The sequence below is a fragment of the Balaenoptera acutorostrata genome, chromosome 2 (genome assembly GCF_949987535.1).
Source record: "Balaenoptera acutorostrata chromosome 2, mBalAcu1.1, whole genome shotgun sequence".
In the NCBI taxonomy this organism is placed as follows: Eukaryota; Metazoa; Chordata; class Mammalia; order Artiodactyla; family Balaenopteridae; genus Balaenoptera; species Balaenoptera acutorostrata.
In genome coordinates, this window is record NC_080065.1 from 157,838,021 (window position 1) to 157,861,303 (window position 23,283).

At 47.9% G+C, this 23,283-nt stretch overlaps 1 protein-coding gene across 1 annotated transcript in view; it reads right to left on the reverse strand.

Moving 5' to 3' along the window:
* SH3PXD2B (SH3 and PX domains 2B) overlaps positions 1 to 23,283 on the reverse strand; it is a 112,511-nt gene that overhangs the window by 24,957 nt on the left and 64,271 nt on the right. Inside the window, exons 5-8 of the mRNA XM_057541101.1 lie at positions 23,006 to 23,097; positions 14,541 to 14,566; positions 7,363 to 7,497; positions 2,487 to 2,591 (exon numbers count right to left, since the gene is read on the reverse strand). Coding sequence (XP_057397084.1) covers positions 2,487 to 2,591; positions 7,363 to 7,497; positions 14,541 to 14,566; positions 23,006 to 23,097 — 358 coding nt within the window. The remainder of the gene's footprint in view (positions 1 to 2,486; positions 2,592 to 7,362; positions 7,498 to 14,540; positions 14,567 to 23,005; positions 23,098 to 23,283) is intronic.

The following is a 23,283-nucleotide window of genomic DNA, read 5'->3' on the forward strand; positions in this document are numbered from 1 at the left end:
AGTGCACCCTGAGGGGAATTTGGGATGGAGAAAAACAGGAAGCATTCTGTGCTCTGGATACTGGCCTTAGATAGTTAAGATGCATATCTAAGGAATAATTTCAATGAGACCAGATTCTTGCATCTTTCTATTCATAGAAAAGCACTAAAATCATTAACTTAAGATATCTGTTTTTTGTGATTAGCAGTAATCTTTTGATGTTAGACTACATGTTTTGTTTTGTTTTGTTTTTCCAGCCAAAAACTCCTATGTATCCTGGTTCCTCCCTTACCTCTTTGGAGCAGTTCCTCAGAGCTATCTGAGAGGCTGTCTCCCGGCCTAGAGTCCTCAATAAGGTGCCTGTATAAAACTTAACTCACAACTTCTTGGTTGGGCATTTTTCTTCAGTTGGCAGACATTTTCAAGCTCCTGGATCCAGCCATGCTAGAAGCTGACCCTACCCTAGGGTTTTCAATGATATGAGTCAATACACTTCCCTTTTGCTTAAGCTGGTTTGACGTGGGTTTCTTTTCCCTGGCCACTCAAATGCACCTGATGAAGGGAACAGGTCACTGGCTCAGCATTACAGGGGCCCCCAGGCATCATTTTTTAACCTGGGAAACTTTAGGGCCCCAGGCTGACAAACACCCTAAGCTCCCTCCTCCCAAACCTACATGCCAACACACATGGTACAGACCAGATCACCGTTTCTCACATGCAGCAGGCACGGGCAGTCCCAGAGCATGCAGATGCAGGGACCCGGTTCCGAATACCGAGCGGGGAGGAAAACTCCAAGGTAGGCACCTTGACGCCAGCTGATGGCATACAGGTCCCCCAGAGTCCGGCGGCGGCCCATGGGCCGGGGCAGAGACCAGTATCTCCATGAGACTGGATGGGCGGCATGTGGGGGCGAAGGGCAGAAGGCAGAGGTAAGAAGAAAGCACTTCCAGTGTCTTGAGGCAAAGGCGGCACCAAGCACATCCTCCCACTTAGGAGCAATTATTTCTGAGTCTATGCCACGCCCCAGGTGTCTCAGAAGGACCAAATCCCTGAGTACTAACCTTGAACTTGAATGAAGAGCCACCCAATAGACACAATGCTACTCCCAGCATGATTATGAAGAGGTACTAAGAGAAGCCCTCACGGCAGGGGGAAGAAATGTACAAACCCTTAGGAAAATGTGGTCTCTCTCCCATCTTCTAGCTGTGTGACCCCGGGCAAGTGTCTCTACTTTCTGAGCTTCTTTTCTCATCTGTAAAATGGGGACAATAATCAGTCCCTTACAGAGACATGCCCCGTGGTAGGTAGGCATCATTAACTGTCTAAGGGAGCTATAGTTTCCACGCAGCACATGACTACCCCTTAATCTGAGTTGATTTTTGCACTTTCTCCTCATTAGCCCCACCCCTAGAGCCTGGTGGGCCCCAAAAACGCAGAGCAAAACAAAAGGCATTTTACTCTGCGGGTGCTGGTTGCAATAAAACTAAATGCAAACCACATATGCGTTTCTTTTTTTTGCTAACCTTTGAGCATAGAAATATCCCTTCTCCTTACCCTCTTTTCTGTTAAATACATACTCAAGTGGCTTTGTGTTTTCTAAACAGTCAACTAAAAGCCCCAAATATTCAACCCTAGGTAAGGCATAGCTCTATGATAATAACTGTTCCTAGTTATTTATTGTTTTAGGTCCTTTGCCAAGTGCTTTGCATGTGGGATCTAATTAAAAAAAAAAAAATCCCATGACGTAGATACCATCGTTTCCATTTTTAGAGGAGGTGGCTGAGGCATAGAAAGGTTAAGTTGCTGGCCCAAGACCGCTCAGCCAGTAAGTGGTACAAATTCAAATTCAGTGGTGAGAGTCAAGTTCAGGTCTGACTCCAAAACCCTACTGTTTATTAGCTAAAGTGAATTCATACTCTAGATTTAGGAATGCTCCTGGAGGGAAAGGGGAGTTGGCTGGGCCTTAAGATTTCTGACACAGCGGGAACCACTCTTTAGGATACCTGTAGGGAAAGTTCTCTGGGAAACAGAAGTGTGTGTGGGTGAGTGGAGAGGGTCAGCTCTGATCCCGACACCCAGTCCGGGCCATTAAACCAACACAGAAAGCAGACAAAGCAGAGATCTTTACGGATGGCTTCAGATGTCTTGTAAATGAGCTTGGAGCAGCCCCAACACCTTGGCCATCAGAATAATTCAAGGGAGGAAGAGTGAGGTGTTGACAGCGATCTGGCTGGGCCCCATCGAGGTCCCATGGAGGTATCAGGGCCCCAGCTCCAGCCAGGCTCACCTGGGTTGGCTCCCCAAGGCCCCTAAGAAAGGGCGGGCTTGCTCTGCCCCAACCCCAGGGCCTGGCTTCAGGTACACAGGCTCTTGGGCCTGAGTTTGTGAGCCACTGAGGCTGGGAGGCAGAGGCTGAAGGGAAGGGATTGGGTGAGGAGGCCCTCACATGGGTGACGGCCGGCGGCACAGGTCTCCCCGGTGAGCCCGAGGCCCCGGCTGCTTCCTACCTTCTTCAGGCTGTAGGGAAAACTCATCCTGCACACCATCCTGTCCTTCGAGGCAGGTTGCAGGGACCCAGCCCTGCTCTTCAGCGGTGCTGACGAACCACCAACCTGGGAAAATGAGGGTGCAGACTGATGTTAGTTGGGTCAGGTGTGAGGGCCGGGCGTCAGAATACAATATTAGATTCAGCCGCTACAGGAACCAACGCTCAGCGTAAGGCTCAAAAGTCACCATTTTATTAGTAGAACACAACTACCCATGTTAGCTGACTGCTAACTGCTAGAGACAGGCTAACAGGAAACCTGCTCGGGAGTCGGGGATGGGGGTGGGGAGAGAGGTTGTCCTAAAGGATGAGAGTAGAGAACGTAGCTCCCTTCACTAAGCTGTGCAAGGCACTAATCATTTTACTTGCATTATCTTATATCATCTTCACATTATCATTCCTACTGCACAGACGAGGAAACTGAGGCTCCAAGAGGCAAGACTCGTGCAAGTTCACACGGCTTACGGCTGAGCTGAGACTTGCACCCAGGGCTCTCTGATACTGAAACCACTGCCCTAATAACTTATCTGAGACACTGATTTTGCATCTGTTCGTGTCAAGGTAAATCTGGCTGCAGATATAACAGTTTGAGAGGCTGTTCACTGAGACTCGGGCCCTCCCGTTTTAGAGAAAGGGCTCTCATGGAGCCTGTGGTAGGCAGAATAACAATGCACATGGCAAAGAGTTCGAATTAAGGTCACAGATGGGATTAAGGTTGCTAATCAGCTGAACTCCCAAATAGGAGGTTATCCTGGCTTATCTGGGGGGGCCCAGTATAATCACAAGGCAGGCAGAAGAAGGGTCAGGGGGAGATGTGGCTAAGGAAGAAAGGCACAGAGAGGGGAAACACTGCTGGTTCTGAAGGTGGAGGAAGGGGTCACGAGCCAAGGGATGTGGCTGGCCTCTAGAGAATGGAAAAGGCAAAGAAGCAGATGCTACCCAGGCCTGCAGAAGGGAACACAGCCCCAGCAGTGCCTTTATTTTCATCCACTGGGGCCCATTTTGGGCTTCTAACCTCTAGAACCATATGATGATAAATTTGTGTTGGTGTAAGTCACTGAATTTGTGGTAATTCGTTATAGCAGCCACAGGAAGTTAATACAGGGCCCAGCTGGCTCTGCACAGCATAAATGGAAAAATAGGATCTGCTCCCCAAGATCACAAACCTCCAGGCCCTGGAGACCCCAAAGGAGAAGAGAAGGAAGGGGCAGACTCTGGACTAGCTTCCCGGTCTTACAGGGAGGCCTTTGCTTTTGAGCTCCCTGAGGCAGAAGCCACCTTCTGCTTTACTCGACTGGGTGCACCTTTTAAAATACACGTTTTGGTGGTGGCTGGGAAGTGTGTGTGTGTGTGTGTGTGTGTGTGTGTGTGTGTGTGAATGAATGGGGTTGATAAACCTGCGGAAAACCGGAAATCAGAAATATGCCACATATGCCTTCCTAAGGACTCCTATTTGTAGGTATCCGTGCGGGGTTAAGGAACGTGTCACAACAGCAATGACAGCAAAGATGCGCCAGACCGTCTCCCTGCTTCACACCTACGACTGACTGGCTGAGTCCTCACAGCAGCCTGTGAGCTGCATTCTATTACTGCCCCATTTTACAGATGGAGAAGCCAAGCTCAGAGAGGGGCAGTGACTTGACCAAGGTCACAAAGAAAGTGGCAGAGCCGGGATTCGACCCAGGCCATCTGGCTTCACAGCCTCAGCTCTTAACTACTGGCACAAATGCCTCATGCTTTGCTGGAGGGAGAGTAAATTGGTATGGCCACAGTTTGGAAGCAGGTCATTTGGCTGTATCTTAACATTTAAAGTATGCATATCTTACGGTCCAGCAGTCTTCTGCGTACCTAACCTAAAGAAACACTCACCTGGGCTTCCCTGGTGGCGCAGGGGTTGAGAACCTGCCTGCCAATGCAGGGGACACGGGTTCGAGCCCCGGTCTGGGAAGATCCCACATGCCGCGGAGCAGCTGGGCCCGTGAGCCACAATTACTGAGCCTGCGCGTCTGGAGCCTGTGCTCCGCAACAAGAGAGGCCGCGACAGTGAGAGGCCCGCGCACCGCGATGAAGAGTGGTCCCCAGTCGCCGCAACTGGAGATAAGCCCTCACACAGAAACGAAGACTCAACACAGTCATAAATAAATAAATAAAAGAACGTGAATTTCAAAAAAAAAAAAAAAAAAACACTCACCAATGTGCACACAGATATACTGTTCATACTAAAGGAAGATATGGCTTATAGTATGCCATATTTTCAAATAGTATGCAGATGTTAAAAGAATAAGAGCTAAATGTTGACTTAAGAATAAGCATGTTGCAGGTCAAAATGTATAGAATGATACACCACTGGGCTTAAAAAACCTACAAAATTATATATAGACCCATGAAATATGATGTGTATGTATGCGTGTATGTAGTTATATATATGTACGCATGTGCACATATATGTATACACACGTGTACAAATGTGTACATTGTGTACATACATATATACCTGTACAGAGTTTTCTTAAAAATAAATAAATTTATTTATTTATTTATGGCCGCGCTGGGTCTTCGTTGCTGCGTGTGGGCTTTCTCTAGTTGCGGCGAGTGGGGTCTACTCTTTGTTGCGGTGTGCGGCCTTCTCATTGCGGTGGCTTCTCTTGTTGCAGAGCACAGGCTCTAGGTGTGTGGGCTTCAGTAGTTGCAGCACGCGGGCTCAGTAGTTGTGGCTCGCGGGCTCTAGAGCACAGGCTCAGTAGTTGTGGTGCACGGTGCTTAGTTGCTCCGCGGCATGTGGGATCTTCCCTGACCAGGGCTTGAACCTGTGTCCCCTGCATTGGCAGGCGGATTCTTAACCACTGCGCCACCAGGGAAGTCCTATCACTGTACACATATTTATACACATGTGTGTATACATTTATCAAGAAGCATTCACCCCAAACTGATAGAAGGGCAATCTGGGTTTGGAAAGGGGACTAGGCCTGAAACTAGCGGAAAAAAATAGATTTTAACTTTATCATTAATGTTTCAAGAAGAACACAGCCATATATTACTTGGGTAAATAAAAGGTAATTAAAAACAAATGTTGAGTTTGTTGGCCACTTGAAGATCTGGACATACGCCTTTTCCCTGCTGTCCTCTAGACACACCAGGCTTGGCCCCCACCCCATCCTGCCTCCTCCCCTTCTCCCAGCAACGTGTTCTTCCTGATGTTGCTCAAGCGGGCAAAGCAAAGCGGGGTGGGGGTGGGTGGGTGCTCCCTTCTTCCATCCCCACGGAGCGTCCCGGTCATACCCACAGACTGCCTGTACTCATTTCTAGGAATTAGAACGTCACATGGCCTTGGGGCCAGCTGGAATTGGTTAGGAACTCCAGCTCGGCAACCTGTCACAAGATCTGGGGTGAGTGACTGAGTTACTTGGAGTCTTGGTGTCTTCAGCTGTGAAGCAGGGATAACAACTGCTGTACTGTGTAATCAAGAAGTTTTGGTTGGCTAATGCTCATCTCCTGACTAATGGAAACATGCTCCAGAGGCTGCTGGAAACAGTCTTTCCCTGTTTGTTGGACCTTAACTAGTCACTGGGATATCACAGAGATTGGCCCACTAATATTGCTAGTCAATGTCACATTTTAGCTACAACAAAGCCAGTGGGGGTTTATGCCACTTTTTCCTGGAAAGGATCCACTCATCCCTTGCTCCTTGCTCTCTGTCTTCAATGGTACCAATGCCCTATTGCAGCTAAAGAAGGCAAAAGGGAAGGAAACACATTTTTGAGCATCTATGTGCCAAACACAGGCTTAGGCACTCTCTATGTACTGCCCCATTTAATCCTTGAAGCAGCCTCCTTAACGAAGTGACCTGGATGGCTGTGAAATGCAGAGTTCAGGTGGAAACCCAGGCTAAGTGTCTCAGTCACATCACATTCTGTCCCGGCCAATGTACAGGCAGACCTCGTTTTACTGTGCTTTGCTTTACTGCACTTCATGGATAATGTGTTTTTTACAGATTGGAGGTTTGCAGCAACTCTGCATCAAGCAAGTCTATTGGTGTCATTTTTCCTATAGCATTTGCTCACTTCGTGTCTCTGTGTCACATTTCGGTAATTCTCCCGGTATTTCAAACTTTTTCACTCTTATTATATTTGTTATGCTGATCTGTGATCAGTGATCTTTGATGTTACTATTGCAAAAAGATTACGACTCGCTGGAGGCTCAGATGACGGTTAGCATTTTTTAGCAAAAAAAGTATTTTTAAATTAAGGTATGTACATTGTTTTTTTGACATAAGACTACTGCACACTTAATAGGCTACAGTATAGTATAAATGTAACTTTCTTTTGCACTGGGAAACCAAAAAATTCATGTGACTCGCTTTATTGCAGTGGTCTGGAACCAAACCCACAATATCTCTGAGGTCTGCCTGTAAGTGACCAGTGGTCCCTGTGATGGCACGTGGGCTGAGGCAGTGTGTCCATCCCACCAGAGCCCACAGCTGACAGAACCTTCATGAGGACTCCCATGGTAGCCAAAGGCAAATCAACAGAGCAAATTTCCAGTGGAATGCTGGACTCCGTGTCTCCAAGTACTCTGAAACCAGAAGGAATGTTCATAAAATGTGAACCTCAGGACAAGTCGACAACATCTGACCCAACAGGATGCTGGTGAGCTGTGACCAAGTGGAGTACTCAAGCACTATGATCAAACAAGGCCAGCTTTCTAGGAGGCCATCAACCAGATCCATGGAAACTGACCAGCCTGGATTGGCCATTGCAGCTTCTGCACTCCCAAGCGTTTCCTGTCCCAGAGGCTTGGTGACAGTGTAGGGTGGAAGGGAGGTGGTCTAGGTCCCCTACCTGACTCGTTCTTCTCGATGATGTCTACCACTTGCCCCACGCTGAGGCTGATCTCCGAGCTCTCCTGCTTCTGGTAGTCTGCCACCACTACATACTGCTCCAGGACCATGGGGTCCACCGAGGTCAGGTCGCCCCCTGGGGATACAAAATGCCATCACACAACCCATGTGTGAAGGAACAGGAGCCAGGGGGTAGGGTGGGTCAGGAGGACATTCCAAATAGAGAAAGAAGCTGTGACAGGACTTGTCTCAGGGTCACCTCATCCATTTATTCTTTCATTCATTTGCTCACTCAACCACCAAAATTTACCAAGTGCCTGTCCTTGTGCAGGCACTGTGCTAGGCACTAAGGATTCAGAGCTGATGTGGTACTTGCCCTGAAGAAGCTGACAGCGTAGTGGGAGAGTTCATTCATTCATATCTATCCATCCATTCATCCACCTGCCATTATTCACCCATCATCGTCCACCCAACTGAACATCCATTCATCATTCATCCAACCAAACATCCATCTGTCTAGCTATCCATTGCCATCCATCCATCCAAAATCACTCATCTATTAATTCACGAAGTCACCAGTGACGTTCCAAACACTCTATTAGATGCTGGGCATACTAAAGTGAATGAGACAGACATGACTCCTAGCCTCAAGTAGCTCAGTCTAGTTGGGGAGAGAGACACGTATACAAGTATACATGATTGCTAAGGATACAGGATAATACTAGTTTTTGATTGATGCATTGCTGGAAACAACCAGGATGCCAGACAAAGAATGAGTGGGAAAAGGATGCTACATTAAATGGAGCGGTCAGCAAGACCCCTCTAGGGAGGGGACATAAAGCAAAGACCTCCGAGGCAAGGAGGCATGAGGAGAATGGGGACAGAGTGGTGCAGGCAGACTGTGCGATGGGAAAGGGCCTGGAGCCTTCTAGGAACTGGCAGGAGGTGGCTGAAGTCCAGGAGTGAGCAGAGCGCGGTCCTGTATGAGATCACCCTGGCAGGCATGGGCCAGAGCAGGCAGGGCACGCTGGGCCAAGGCAAGAAGTTCGGATTTTTTGAAACCCTGAAGTAGAAAGCCACTGAAGGAAGGGCCTTTAAGAAGGGAATGACAAGATTTACATCTTTAAAAAGACAGCTTTGGCTGCCACATGGAGACTGGATTACAGCCTGGCAAGAAAAAAAGCAGGAGACCAGATGGAGGCCATGGTGTTTGCAGACAAGAGATGATGGTAGCTTTGGACCAGGGCAGGGGCAGCTGGGGAGAGGAGCCCCTGGGGAGGCCATTTCCACAGGATGTAGCGCTGTGTGGCCCTGGTTAAATACTAAGACATATCTGATAAGTAAGTGAAAAGATATCACAGAATATGGATGATGTCAAGGGACATGTGAGTTCAGACACTCCAGAGAGAGGGGGCAGCACTTTTAGAGCATCAGGCTGAATGTGATGGGAGGGCAGCCTGGCTTTTGTGGCCACTGGGCCCTGGTTTTCTGAAAGTCCTGATTCAAAGGATTCCCTTCTCTTGTTTCCATAAACCACTGAAATATCCATTTATACATTTCTGTGTCCAAATACACCCATAACGAGCCGATTTCGTGCATCTGTTCCCAACTCTGTTGGGTAGTATCTTATTGAAATTGGCCATGGTGGGAGTATTTACACCATGGAAAATGGCAAATGCCACAAAGCAGGGCTTCCCATCAGAGAGCTGGTTGTGAAGTATTTACCAGCACGCCGTTGCACCCCAGCCTCTGGCATCTAGAAGCAGCACAAAAGCCCTTTGTTAGAACCACGCGTTCTCCATTTCTGATGCGGAAAATCAGAGCAGGGCGTTGCAGCCGGGTGAAGAAGGGTCACCGCTTCTTGGCTCTGTGACCATGTTCTGGCCATTCACCCTCCCAGGCTGAGGGTAACGGAGGGAAATGGGAGGGCCCCAGGGCAACCTTGCCACTTGCACCCTGGGTGGAGAAAGCATGAGAAGAGAGAAAGAGAGGAGAAAAAAGAGACGGAAGATGGGGGATGAAGGCTCAGAAGTAGACTGGGAGGGAAGTAGCCCCACATGAATGCCTATCACAGGCTACACACTGTACATAAACTACCTCGACACAACTGCCCTGGAAGGTGGGTCTTACTACCCCCATTTTATAGACAAGAAAACAGAGGCTCAGACATATCAGGTGACTTGCCTTGGATCTCACCGCTACCTGGTGACAAAGCCAGATCTGAACCAGGTCCACCTGGTGGCAGTAGGTAAGGAAAGAAAAGATGATAGGAAGGAAGGGTAGTCTGAGATCTTGCTCTCCTACCCCACAGGTCCCCATGACCGCCCCCCAAGTCTTATGTCTTTGCAGCTCTTAGGGTTATCTTCACTACTGCCAGCCTTCTCCTCCTCTGTCACCTCCCACCCAGGTCAGGCCGCAGAGCTGACCTCCTTCCAGCCTCAAGCATGAAAGACCGCCCAAGACAGCCCGGCTACTTAAGCGGTTACATCGTTCAGTGGCCCCAGAGCAGGCTGGTCACTGCCCCCTTTCTGCTGTCCCTCTAGACAGTGATCTCTTGACTGTCTCCTTAACCCCCCGGCACTGTGCTTCTAAGAGGTACTCTTATGTGAATGAGTGAAGGCAGACGCTGGCTTGCTAGAGGCTCCTGGCTACTTGTCCTGGTCATTGTGAGCTGGGGACACATTCCCCAGTGAATGCAATAGGTAGAGACTGGGGTCCACAGTTTTTACCCCAGAATATAATCTGCCTCAGGGCTCAGAACCCGAGGAATGCATCTGCCCTTCTGTTTTAACCTCACGTGGGCTGCATCCAGGTAGCCATGCTTCCCTGTGCCTCAACTGGAGACAAAGAACTGGAGAGAGGAGAGAAGCACCCACTTCACAGTCAGGCTGGAAGCCTGCTGCCCGGGTTAGTGGCCAGAGACAGCCCAGGTCTCCCAGGCAGGCGGGCAGTGGGCTGGAGGGGCCAGGAGGTGTCCGTGTTCACGCGTGGGGATTCTCTGCTGCCCCTTGTGGCAGCCGTCAGGACTCCCTCCCGCAGAGCCATGGGTCTGATGTGGGAGGACCTTCTTGCTAGCACTCCATCACCTCGCTTCACCCACATCCTCACTACGCCACATCCTTTTCACCAGGGTCTGAGAAAGGCTTCTTGGGGCCAGGGGTGTGCAGGTGGGACACCCCGTGATTGGTCTCCATCCTGCCCCTCCAGTCCGTCCTTCATACTGCAGCCAGAGAGCCTGCTCAGAAGTCACAAAAATGGTCCATTTTTGTGCAAGGGGAGCTAAGAATGTGTTTTTATACTTTTAAAGATTTGTGAAGAATAAGAAGGAGAATGAAAGGAAGAGGAAACAAAAAATTATTATTAGTGACAGAGTCTGCACGGGGCTTGCAAAGCCTAAAATATTTACTCTCTGGACCTTTAGAGAAAAAACATTTGCCAACCTCTGGACTAGAACATGAATGGCATCTATCAAGGCTCAATAAATATTTGAACGAAGGAATGAATATTTTAAAACAGCTTTAAGTGACTTCCAACCTCAGGGAGACATTCAAATGCCTTCTCTCACAGCACTTACAACATTTAATTTTGTTTACGTATCTGTCTTTTCTACCATACTGTGAGGTTACTTCCCACATGGTGTTCCCATGGGGGGAACACCTTTTGCATTTCCCGGGGACCTAGAACACTGTCAGGCACACAGTAGGTGCTTAATAAACACTGAATGAATAACTGTGTCTGTCTTGTTCACTCAGCACAGAGGCTCAATGAACATTTGTGGTGTGAATGAACAAAGGATGAATGGAGACATCCAGAAACCCTTCCTGCCCTACACGGCTCAGGCCTCCTCCTGAGAACACACAGTGCTGAGTTACTGGCAGGCACCTGTCTATCTTACGAGCAACCAAATACTACTCCTTCTTGCCTGTAAGAAGGGATAGAGACTTTGGATAAGTCAGGGTCCAGTTAAGCCAGGTTACTCTGTCCAAAAAGTTCAATTGTTGCTACCCGGTTTTAACAACTGCTGGTGGCCCAGTTGTACCACATACAATTTCCAGCACTCTGATCAATGGGCTGATCTATTCATTTCTGCACCAGCTCTCCTAACCAGGCTGCCAACTGATTTGGGGTAACTATGAGCAGGGACAGGATCAGGGAATTGGGGGACTCACTGCGAACAAGACATGAAGCCAGGAACTGAGGAGGGCAGGGAACAGGGTCGAGGACTCTAGGCTGGCACGAGCACATCAGGTGCAGGCACAGGGCTCAGGGCTGGCACTTCTTCCAAGACTTGCTCAGGGGCCAGGTCTGAGCCTTACATATCCTTCCTGTTCTTCTATGACAGTAGCTTTTATTTCTATTTATTCACTTTTTATAGGAATGCGTTAGCACTGTTTTTTTAAAAAAATATTTACTTATTTATTTATTTGGTTGAGTCAGGTCTTAGTTGTGGCAGGTGGCCTCCTTAGTTGTGGCTTGCGGGCTCCTTAGTTGCAGCTCGCTGGCTCCGTAGTTGTGGCATGCGAACTCTTAGTTGTGGCATGCATGTGGGATCTAGTTCCCTGACCAGGGATCGAACCCAGGCCGCCTGCATTGGGAGGGCGGAGTCTTAACCACTGAGCCACCAGGGAAGTCCAACAGTAGCTTTTAGACTACTTTCCTGCCATTAAGTGGCTCAGAAAAGAGTGCATGGAGTTGCTTTTTCAGGACCAGTTCTTCCACGGCAGGATGCCTTCATTTTATCCAGAGCGCTCAACTTATCAAAACACCATTCATTTGATCTACTAGGAGTCTCTAACTAGGCTACGTAGACCATTTAGGTGTTAGGTGGAGACATCTACTGGTGGAGTGTGATATTGCAACCAGGCTCTATAATGCATAGTAATTGCAGTATCTAAAAGTTGATGCAGTTAGAACTAAGTTCTAGGAGCTACAAGTGTGAAATCAAAGTATTCCTAGATGAGAAATGTCATTCTTGTGGTCCAGCAGGGAATAAGAGGGAAGGAAAAGGTCAGGAGAAAGGAGGAGCTTTGACAGTGGAAGGGTGATTTTATCATTAAGGAAGTGCTATGAAATATTCATGGGACTTCCCTGGTGGTCCAGTGGTTAAAACTCCGCACTTCCACTGCCAGGGTCTCAGGTTCGATCCCTGGTCAGGGAAATAAGATCCCGCATTCCATGCAGCGTGGCCAAAATACAAAAAACAAAAACAAAAAAACCCCAAACAAACATAAAATATTCGCCAAAGGTAAAGTGCCTCATCTACCACAGAATTTTTAACATGATGAGTAATGGTAAAATATGCCTTTCTTCCTAGAAATTCACTATACTTCCAGTCTTGCTGAAAGAGCCAGTAAACAAGAGAATATTTCAATAAGTAAAGGGTAGAAAAATCAGGAAGAAAAGATGCTCCTTAAATAATCACATGATCTGTGAAATTTTGGTGGGAAGATTTTTTTCCTGCAGAATAAGCAGAATTTGAGGTCACATTAGCCAAAGTCTGCAGAAACCAGCCAGGCAGCCAGCCACAACAGGGAAATTCTGGAGAGAGATAAGCCTTCTTTAACTCAGAATTCTCACACAGAAATTTCAGGGCTTGGGCTGTCAACCTTAAATCCTTTTTGAATTTAATCAAGGAGGCTTGTTCTAACATAAAGGAAGTGTTCAAAGGTCAGATAAAAAAATAAGGCTAGTCCCAGCATGGGTTCTTAGTCTGAATGAAGAAAGATGCTATTTTCCACCCAGTTGAATTATAAATAAATCCATCTCCCATCATTGCAGGTGAATGATGTAACAGTGGTCACCACAAATTAGAGCTTCTTCTCTCTTTTCCAGACCAGTCCCCTCATCAAGCCTGTCCTGACTGAATACTTTTGTTTTCACAAACCAGAGCTGTCTGTTTCTTCTCTCCCTCCCACCCGTCCCCTCCGGGAAAGTCTCCGCACACTCAAAGCCAGAAACTCTGTGACCAGACCAAGACTGTCTGCTTCTCTTCTCCTCTCTGCTCTTTTCTAAGAAACATATCATTATCCTCAGGGCTCAAGGGCTATTTGTAGCTTTAGCAGGATGCCACGGCTCCGGCCAGTACCTATTAAGCTAGAAAGCAGAGCTGTAAACAGATTGGTTAGGAAAAGACCGGCGTTCACTCCAGATGCCATACCTTGAGGCAAAGAAATCCAATTCCTCTCCACTCTTCCTTGCAGGAATGGCCTTGGGGCCCATAAAGCTGACCACAGGCCTTGTACCCAGGGAGCAGTAAAGGGACCAGAGTTGTTGAATTTGGAATTGTTACTGATGCTGGACAAGAACACCTGTGTGCTCTGAATTAATAGCAGTAGCATAAAAACAGCACAAACATGTGTCTCTTACAACATGCCAGGCACTGTTCTAAGTGCTTTATACATATTATTATAAATTCTATAATACTCCTACAAGGTAGATTACTATCCTTATGCCCATTTTACAGATGATGAAACTGAGGCCCATGAGAGAAGGCATCCTTTTCCACTTTTGGAATCTCTGCATGGCCTCCTCTCCACCCATCCTTATCAACCCCCTCAAACTTCCTGGAGTTCTAGATAAAGAATTTAGAATTCCAGAAAGCTCTGAAGACCACATTGGCTCCAGATGTGGTATGGGCTAGGGCCTTTGCAGATGTGCAGGATGTTCTTGGGTTGCAGGAGGACAAAGCTGGGCGATTGTGAATCTAAGCTTATCAACCCCAGGCCTGTGAGAACTCAAATCTTTCCTCTGTGCATATTCAAATTCTCATCTTCTCTTTTTTGACATAAGGGTCCTGCTGTCCAGGGAACGGAAAGGGTGTTAGGAAGGAAGAGAATTGACTGTGGGGAGAGTGAAGTGAGTATGGGAGCTGCCTGCAAGAGCAGTTGTCACCGCCCAGATCAGTGGCTGATCGAAGGAAGCACAGAGCCAGGCCTGGTGCCGAGGCTGGCGAATGGATCAGGCCCAAATCGACTGCATGCTTGCACCTCCCAGCCTGCACGCCGTCCCCTCAGCCCCGAATGTCCTTCAACATCCATCCATCCATCCATCCATCCATCCATCCATCCATCCATCCATCCACATCACTGTATCCCCCATGTAGTGCCCAGGGCCTGGGCATCGCTCAGTAGGGGTATGCTAAACATCGAATGAGTAGGAGAAAACAGAAAATATTCTTACCAGATTTCTTTTTCCCAACATGTTCCCTGTACAGGAAAGAATAGGGGTGGGAAAGAGTAATGAGTCAATATCTTTTCTGTATTGCTATGAGTTATTCCGTTAGGAAACTGAGATTTTCCATCCCACAACATCTCCAGTGAATGAGTGTAAAATCCAAGCCAGTCCCAGGGACCCAGATTCTTTAAATTAAAAAAAAAGAATTCCTTTTAATTTTCTCCCTTTCCCTGATAAGTGCTCTGGTGCCCTGGGGACCAGCATCTCCACTCTATTTGTAGAGTAGGGGGCTCTGGGGAGGAGCTGATAGGCAGGGGGTAGAGGTGGGTATGCAGTCTGAAAACAGGAGTTAGGACCTCACACTGCACTAAGCCTGACGCCCTCCTCATGAGGCACGGTGGAGGCCTTGCCTCACTTCTGAGCAGTGCCCTGAGCTGTACAATTGGAGCAGGAAGTGCTCGGTGGTGAGTGGAATACACTAAAACCGGGGAGACATCTGGCTAGCAGTGAACCCAGCACATCTCCCTCACGGTGACACAGAGGACACTATTATGGGCTAGAGTCCATACAGAATGAGTAATCGCTCCCATACACTTGTCAACCACGTCAGAGTTTATACACAGAACTGCATTATGAACAAAATGTTACAAATCAGGTTTTACAACATACTTTTAAGTAAATTATCCCATTAGTAAAAAGCTTTCCGATGTTATAAAAAGTAAAGGGAGGTGATAGGATGGTTGGGTTGAGATAGATATTGTGGCAGCAGTAACATTAGCTAATACTACAAAATTCCTAATAAACGCTATTACCCTGTGCTAGGACCCTGCTAGGCACTTTTAGTTCACTCATTTAATACTCATAATAACCACAGGAAGTAAGTACTCTCTTGGTGCCCATTTTACAGATGAGGAAAATGAGGCACAGAGAAGTTAAGTAACTTGCCCGAGGTCACACAGCTTGCAAGAAGCACAGCCAGGGTCTGAACCCAGGCCTATCTTCATTTTAAAAAATTGAAATATAATTCAAATATCATAAATTTCATCCTTTTAAAGTGTAGAATTAACTGTTTTTTAGTATATTCACAAAGTTGTGCAACCACTGCCATCAGCAAATTCCAGAAAATTTTCATCACTCTCAAAAGAAACCCTGTACCCCTTAGCAGTTCCTCTCCATTTCCATTCCTTCCAGCCCTTGACAACTATTAATATGCTTGCTATCTCTAAGGATTTGTCTATTCTGGACATTTAATGTGAATGGAACCATATAATAGGTGGCTTCTTGTGACTGGTTTCTTTCATGTAACATAATGTTTTCAAGAGTCATCCACGTTGTAGCACATAACAGTGTTCATTCCATTTTATGGCTGAATAATATCCCACTGTGTGGATAAACCACGCTTTATCTGTTCATCAGCCATTGGGCATTTGGGTTGTTTCCACTTTTTGGCTATTATGAATAATGCTTTTATGAACTTTGTACACAAGTTTTTGTATGGACATATATTTTTATTTCTCTTGATTATAGATGTAGGAATGGAATTGCTAGGTAATATGGTAACTCTAGGCTTAACTTTTTTTTTTTTAAGATTTTTTTTTTTTTTTGATGTGGACCATTTTAAAAGTCTTTATTGAATTTGTTACAATATTGCTTCTGCTTTAATGTTTTGGCTTTTTGGCCCCGAGGCACGTGGGATCGTAGCTCTCCGACCAGGGATCGAACCTGCATCCCCTGCATTGGAAGGTCAAGTCCTAACCACTGGACTGCCAGGGAAGTCCCTAGGCTTAACTTTCTGAGGAATTGCCAGGCTGTCTTCCACAGTGGCTGCACCATTGTAGATTCCCACCAGCAACATAGGGAGATTCCAGTTCCTCCACATCCTCAACACTTGTTGCTATCTGCCTTTTTGATTCTACCCATGCTAGTGGGTATGAAGTGGTATCTCACTGTGGTTGGAACTTGCATTTCCTGATGGCTAAGGGCGCTACGCTGAGCATCTTTTCATATGCTTCTTGGCCATTTTTGTATTTTCTTTGAAGAAATGTCTATTCAGTGTCTGATTTTAAAGTCTGGGTTTTTAACCACCATGTAATCATGCTTTCGGTGTAACCTCGAAAGCGGGGGAGCAGGGAGCTAAGCCAAGCCCTGGAGCTTCGGGCTGCCCTCCTGTGTGTCTGGAAGGAGTAGCAGGGCCGGGCCCAGGGCTGGGCTGGGCCAGTCAGTAGTGATGTCCTCTGGCCAGGCATTACCCAGTGAGGCTCAGTGTCACTCCCCTGTGCAGGGGAGGGGGAGGGTGACAGTGGAATATCCCGGCTCACATTTCCTGCCACTCATTGTGGACAGGGTCCTGGTCAGAATGCTGTACCTGGACTGGCCCGCAGAATCCTCACATCAACCCTTGAGGGTCACTCCATTTAGCACGTGGAGACACTGAGGGCCAGAGAGGTGAGGCGTCTCTCCCAGGATTGGAACCCGGGAAGCCTGGCTGGAGCCCACTCTCCTGACCACACCCTGGACGGTCCGGTGGGGGATGTTGCCTCTTAACTGCTGGCTCCAGGACACACCAGCAAAGGTCTCTTAAGTCTGCTTCCATGTAAAGCCCTCTTCCCTCGCTGCCATCCAGGCTGAGGCCTGAGCCATGGTCTGGGATACCTGAAATCCCAGCTCCCACACTACCGTGTACCCCTGCTAGTTGTCTCTCTGTCCTAGCTGGAGCATGGGGGTGAGGGGCAGCAGGGGGCTCTCGGTTTCAAGCAGCAGCTTGTGTGGGCTCAAGCAGGCACGTTATTTTCTGTGCGACATGCTTAGGGTGATCGCAAGTTTACCCAGGAATGGTAGCGAAAACCTTCCTCTAAGAGCACCATTCATTTCTTTCCTTAGAAACTGCTGGGAAAGACTCCCAGTCTCCATCACAAGCCGTAACTCAGGTCTGAGCATCAGAATCCTGACCAAGGGACCAACCCCACTGAGCACCTGCCCTCACCATTCATTACTGCCTAAACAACAACCGAGGCCCAGCTGAGGCTGCCTGCTGTGGCCCCAAAGCCACCCTTGGGGTTCTCAGCACCCTCCTTCCCTCCCTCCCTCCCCTCCCCTCCTTCCTTCCTCCCTCCCTCCCTCCCTTCCTTCCTCCCTCCCTTCCTTCCTCCCTCCCTCCCTTCCTCTCTCCCTCCCTCCCTTCCTTCCTTCCTCCCTCTCTCCCCCCTTCCTTCCTTCCCTCCTTCCTCCCTCCTTCCTCCCTCCTTCCTTCCTTCCCTCCCTTCCTTTCCCTTCAAAGTCCGGCTTAAGGACAGGAAGGCATCACTAGGTAAGCACCTGCCATGTGCCTGACACTATCACTACCCTTTATGAGCAGGACATTGCCTAACCAAGATGAGAGCAAGGTTAGCCATGCCCACTTTACTGATGAAGAAAGAGAAGCTCAGAGAAGTCAAGTCACTTGCCCAAGGTCACACAGAGGGGAACAGACAAAGAGATTGAAAACTTCCCTTTCCTTCCAGGAAGCCTCTTCGAACTAATACATCTATTTCAGCAGGATGCTGGTTAGCTTATCTCAGCTGTTACTTTGTGCTTTCTTGGGGTACAGTCTAGGCTGTGTTTTGTATTTTTAGTGGATGTTCTATTTGTGCATGTGTTTGTGTGCGCACAGGCCACACGTATCCACATGTTCACATGGCCTTTCCCACCAGTATAGAAGCCCCTCTGAGGGCAGGTGCTGTTTTTCTCTTGTATTATTCCTGAAGGAAGAAAGGGAAATGATCATTAAACACTATAGATTGTGGTCTTTTTTTTTTTTTTTTAAACATTTATTTATTTTATTTATTTATTTGGCTGCACCGGGTATTAATTGCGGCATGTGGGATCTTTAGTTGAGGCATGTGGGACCCAGTTCCCCGACCAGGGATCGAACCCAGGCCCCCTGCATTGGGAGTATGGAGTCTTAACCACTGGACCACCAGGGAAGTCCCTGTGGTCTTTTTTTGTTTTTAAATAAATGGAGCAATAAGATTTCTTCTAGCCGGTCAAAAGGTTCTAACCAGAGGAAAAAACTTTAGATTCTCACCACATGCCAAATGTTGTAATGACTTCTAATCGATTTAATGAGTAAATATTAAAAGAAAACCCAAAGCATAAATCAACTAGAAAAAAATTAAGGGAACTATCTTGCACCTGAATGGTGACTGTCCTTCTTAGACTGAAAGCAAATGAAAGAAGTCACAACTAAAAAATTGGTCACCGGATTTGACTTCACAAAAATATAAAACTTATGTACATCATAAAATCCAGGAACAAGATATAAATGCACAATAAAAGGGACAAATATTTACCACAAACACGGAAAAGGCTAATTCCTTACTATATAAACAGCCTGTACAAATCAAAAATAAAAATAGCTCAAAAAATGTCCACTGGCCCCTAAGGCCCCAAAGGCAGGAACTAGGCTTGTTTTTCTGGACTTTCAGTGTGGGTGGCAGTTGTGGGAAATGTTTGGGGAGTTAACACACTTGAATGGTTGACCCTGTCTTTGCTGGGTTTTGCCCAGAGATGTGGGGGAAGGGAGAGCCATCTGGAAGGCCTGAGATGAAAGATTCTGGTCCTCCCATATGAGAACAAGCATCTCCACATGGTACCCACTTCTTCCAGTGATGTACAATAATCAAACGAACCAATTAGCTTCTCTCTTACCATCTCATAAAAGATCGCAGAACCCAAGCATCCTGGCCCTGGCAGCCAAGGAGATGTGAAAACTGTGTACCTACTATGTGCCAGGCACTGTGCTCAGCACTTCACACACATAGATTCAAACCTCACAATGATTGTGGGTCCCACATCCATGGATTCAACCAACTTCGGATTGAAAATGTTCACGAAAAAAATTCCAGAAAAGTTCAAAAAAACACAACTTAAATTTGCTATGTGCCTGGCAACTATTTATAGAGCATTTATATTATATCAGGTATTATAAGTAATGTAGAGATGATTTAAAGTATATGGGAGGATGTGTGTAGGTTATATGCAAACACTATGCCATTTTATACAAGGGACTTGAGCATCCGTGGATTTTGGTATCCATGGGGGGTCCTGGAACCAATCCCCCTGCCAGTAATGACGGATGACTGTACTATTATTCCCATTGAAGAAGTGAGGAAATGGATTTACCTTAAAAGTATAAGAACAAAACTCTAACTCCAGGAAACTGGGGAACAGGTCTATCTTTTGAATTATCAAGCATAATACCCAAGGGGGCTCACCACGATTTCAGCCTCCAAACTCCAGAAAACTAGCTGCTGACCATGTCCTAATTTTCCCACTGTTATTTCATTTCAGTCTCCCAATAACCCCATAATGTGGGTGCGGCAGGTGACACGGTCTCATTTCACAGATGAATTAAGCGAGGCAGAAGGGGAGGGGAGGGGATTGCTCTGCCCGGGTGGAACAGCTGGCTGCCTGGCCAGCAGACTGGAAGCTCCCTGTGGGCACAGACTGCATCTGCCATGTCACCTCTTTGTCCCCCCGTGCCCAGCCCGTGGGCCTGGCATTCAGCAGGTCCTCGATACCTATTTCCTGAATGGATGAACAATGCTGGTGCTCCGGACCGGGAACAGCGCCGGGTCTAGAACTCCCAGTCCTATGTTCCTTCTACAAGCCCAAGCCAGCCAGCAAGTGGGGAACGTCAGGCTGTGGTCACCAGAGAGCATGACAAAGCCCCCAGACAGCCTCCCCGACATGCCGGCTCCTCTAGAGGGCTGGCTCCCACCCTATGTTCCCCAGTGTCCTTCCTTCCTGCACGAAGGTGCCTGGACTCTTCTCAAGCACAGAGGGCTGACCCTAGCCTGGCTCTCTCCCATCTCTGTTGATAAGTTGGGCTGATGCCTGCTCGGAGCTGGGGACCCACTCACCACCCTCGCCAGGCAGGAGGCCAAAGACATCTGAGCATTAACATTCAGAAGGGGCGCCTGGGTGGCCGTTCTTAACCTCAAGTCCCTGAATGGGATTTGGCACAATTGAGGACCTCCTGAAACGGGGCATTTTTCTCGGGAGAAGGAAGAAAGCTTTTATTGGATTCTCCAAATGGTCCACGATCCCCCCCAAAGTTAAGATCTCTGGGAGGCTGAGAAGAAAATCTAGATGTCACTGACCCTGTGGCCCAAGGAACCCACACCCAGGTCAGATCTGCCCCTCGGGGGCTGGTTTTCCTCCTTCCCTGCCTGTGGGCACTGAGTCAGGTTGGTGAAGCACGGCCAAGTGTTTCTCTCCACATCTTGTCATTGGATTCCCAAGCAAAGCTGCGAGGGAGGTGCTGTCAGACCCCTCCCACGAGACAGGAGACAGGTGCAGGGGTGAGGAGCAGCCTGCCCAGAACCACTCAGCTTAAAAGTGGCCAAGCAACCTTCCTTGTGAAAGCCCATCACCTGGACGTCTTGAACAACTCTGGGAGTAAAAACAGCTACAGTTGGGTATCCAGAGAGGGAAAAAATACCACGGGCCACCACTTTTTGAGCACTTGGCAGGTTCCTGGAATTTTTACTTGTGGCAGCCATTCCATCATCACTGTAATCGTAAGGCTCGCTGCTATTCCCATTTCACAAGGAGTGAAATCGAGGCCCAAGGCTACACAGCTCATGAGTGGTAGAGGCGAGATTTGAACCTGGATGTACCCAACTGCAAACCCAGACTCACCCAGACTCTGTCTCTTAAGCCCAGTTGTCCCTTCTGTGGGAGGCACACACACAGAGCTTATGTGAAGACTCAGGCAGACCTGGGGAAGATCCACCTCGGCTCTTCCAACCTGTGTGACCCTGGACAAGTCTCTTTCCTTATTGTGAACCTCAACTTCCTCATCTGTAAAATGGGAACGATAGCTCCTACCTGGCAGTTTTGTGATAGAATGAAGTAGAAACTGAATATGTTAAGCTCCATATTCTTTGATTCACTTCACCTAGAAATTAGAATCAAAGCCAGGGGCTACCAGCCTGAGTTAGCAGTTTAACCCTGACTGCCTGGGAGCACTGTAGACAAAGGTCCCTTGAGAATATTTCACCATGTCATGTTATGTCCATAAAAGCTGGGGACTGTTTACTAGGCACAAATGCTAAAGACACCAAGAACAGAAATATTAGCCGGGATGGGCTGCAGGCCCATTAGCAGATTTACAGTTATTCTGTATCTTTTCAAAAAAAATTCATGTGTTGGCAAGGCATTCCCTTGCGATGTTTTGATTCAAAAGATTTACTGTGGTCCCTTACGGAATGTCATTCCCATGCTTCTGTGTGTTGGCTCTGAGAAGCTGTATTCACTTAACTCCGTGCTTGTCACAGGAAATGGTATTTATTGCAATATGCTGACTGTAGAAAGTTTCATCTGTGTGGCAGTTAAACCATTAGTCCTGAGCGATCAGCTCACCCTCTGTGATCTCCGAACTTGATTCTGCATGTAGCCGCGTGTATATATATAAATGGCCTGATTTCATGTGTTAAAACTCTTTGCTGCTTTCTCCTTACAGGTCTATTTAAAAAGTAAGCTTTGTGAGTTCACCAGATTCACTTCTAGAAAGCAACATGAGTTTTTCTAGCTCAGCCTACATAAAGTGCTTAGCACATGAACGCTGAACCGATGTAAGCCTGGGTCATTACTGCTGTCCTGGGCAGTGAGTTACACTCAGAACTAAGAGGAGCAGTTCACACTTCTCCCGTAACAGCGCCTGGCTGGCACTTCTCAGCCCTTCCTGACGGGGTCCCAGTGGACCCCTAACCCTGCCAGCTCTTGCTCCTGTGACTCAGGACGGTCCAGCACCTGTGGTCTGTGTCCTCCTCCCCCACTGCGATTTCTCCATTAGACAGATCCCTTCTTTCTGCAGACGTATATGATGCCTTTCCCCAAAAAGCGCTTTTAAAAAAGCATCATGCATCAGTCAGTGTTTCATGCTGGCACGGCTGTTGGTGCCATCAACTCTTGGCCAGCAGGCGGGTGGTACTGAGGTTCTGTGCGATGTGCACTGGGGGGCTGGGGAGATGCACTGCTTGGCATCAGGGAGCGCAGCCTGTCCGCTGCAGGGAGAAGTGAGATCAAACCCTGGCCCCGTCATTCACTAGCGACGGGACCTTGAGCAGGTCTCAGTCAGTCACTCACTCACATCCCTGATGGTCCTGGGCACATCTACCTTTGAGGACAAGGCACACAGTCTCTGCCTCGAGGGCTCACCGTCTCCCCTGTTCAGGTATGGCGGGTAAACGCAGTGCATTAGGGAATTCAGTAGTGCACTCGGCCAGCTTCCTTCACCTGTAAAACTCAGCTACGGCTACCTGCAGTCACTACGAAGGCTACCTGAAGTGAGGCCCGGCAGGGGCTCCACTGATGTAATCTAGTTTAATTTTTACTTAGCTTTCCTCCCATTCCTCCTGGGGCTGGCCGGCCCAGCGGGAAGGAGGGCTGTGAGAGTTAGCTCTAAGGAGATCCACAAACCAACTTACTCTTTGGGGGGATTCAGGTCCTCGGGTCTTGTTTCAAAGAACTGCAGCACCTCATCACACTGAGAGATGTAGGGGGGCAGCTGGATCAGGGCCTGGAGAAGAGACACACAGGTGAGTCCAACGGAAGGGAAGGGGTGTCAGGAATGCCATTAAGTCAGGAAGTCCTCAGACCCGGGCAGGCATCAGGATCACCTGGGGGGCTGGGCCCTACTCCCAGAGTTTCAGATTCAGTAGGTCTGGCGTGGGGCCTGAGAATATGCATTTCTAGCAAGTTCCCT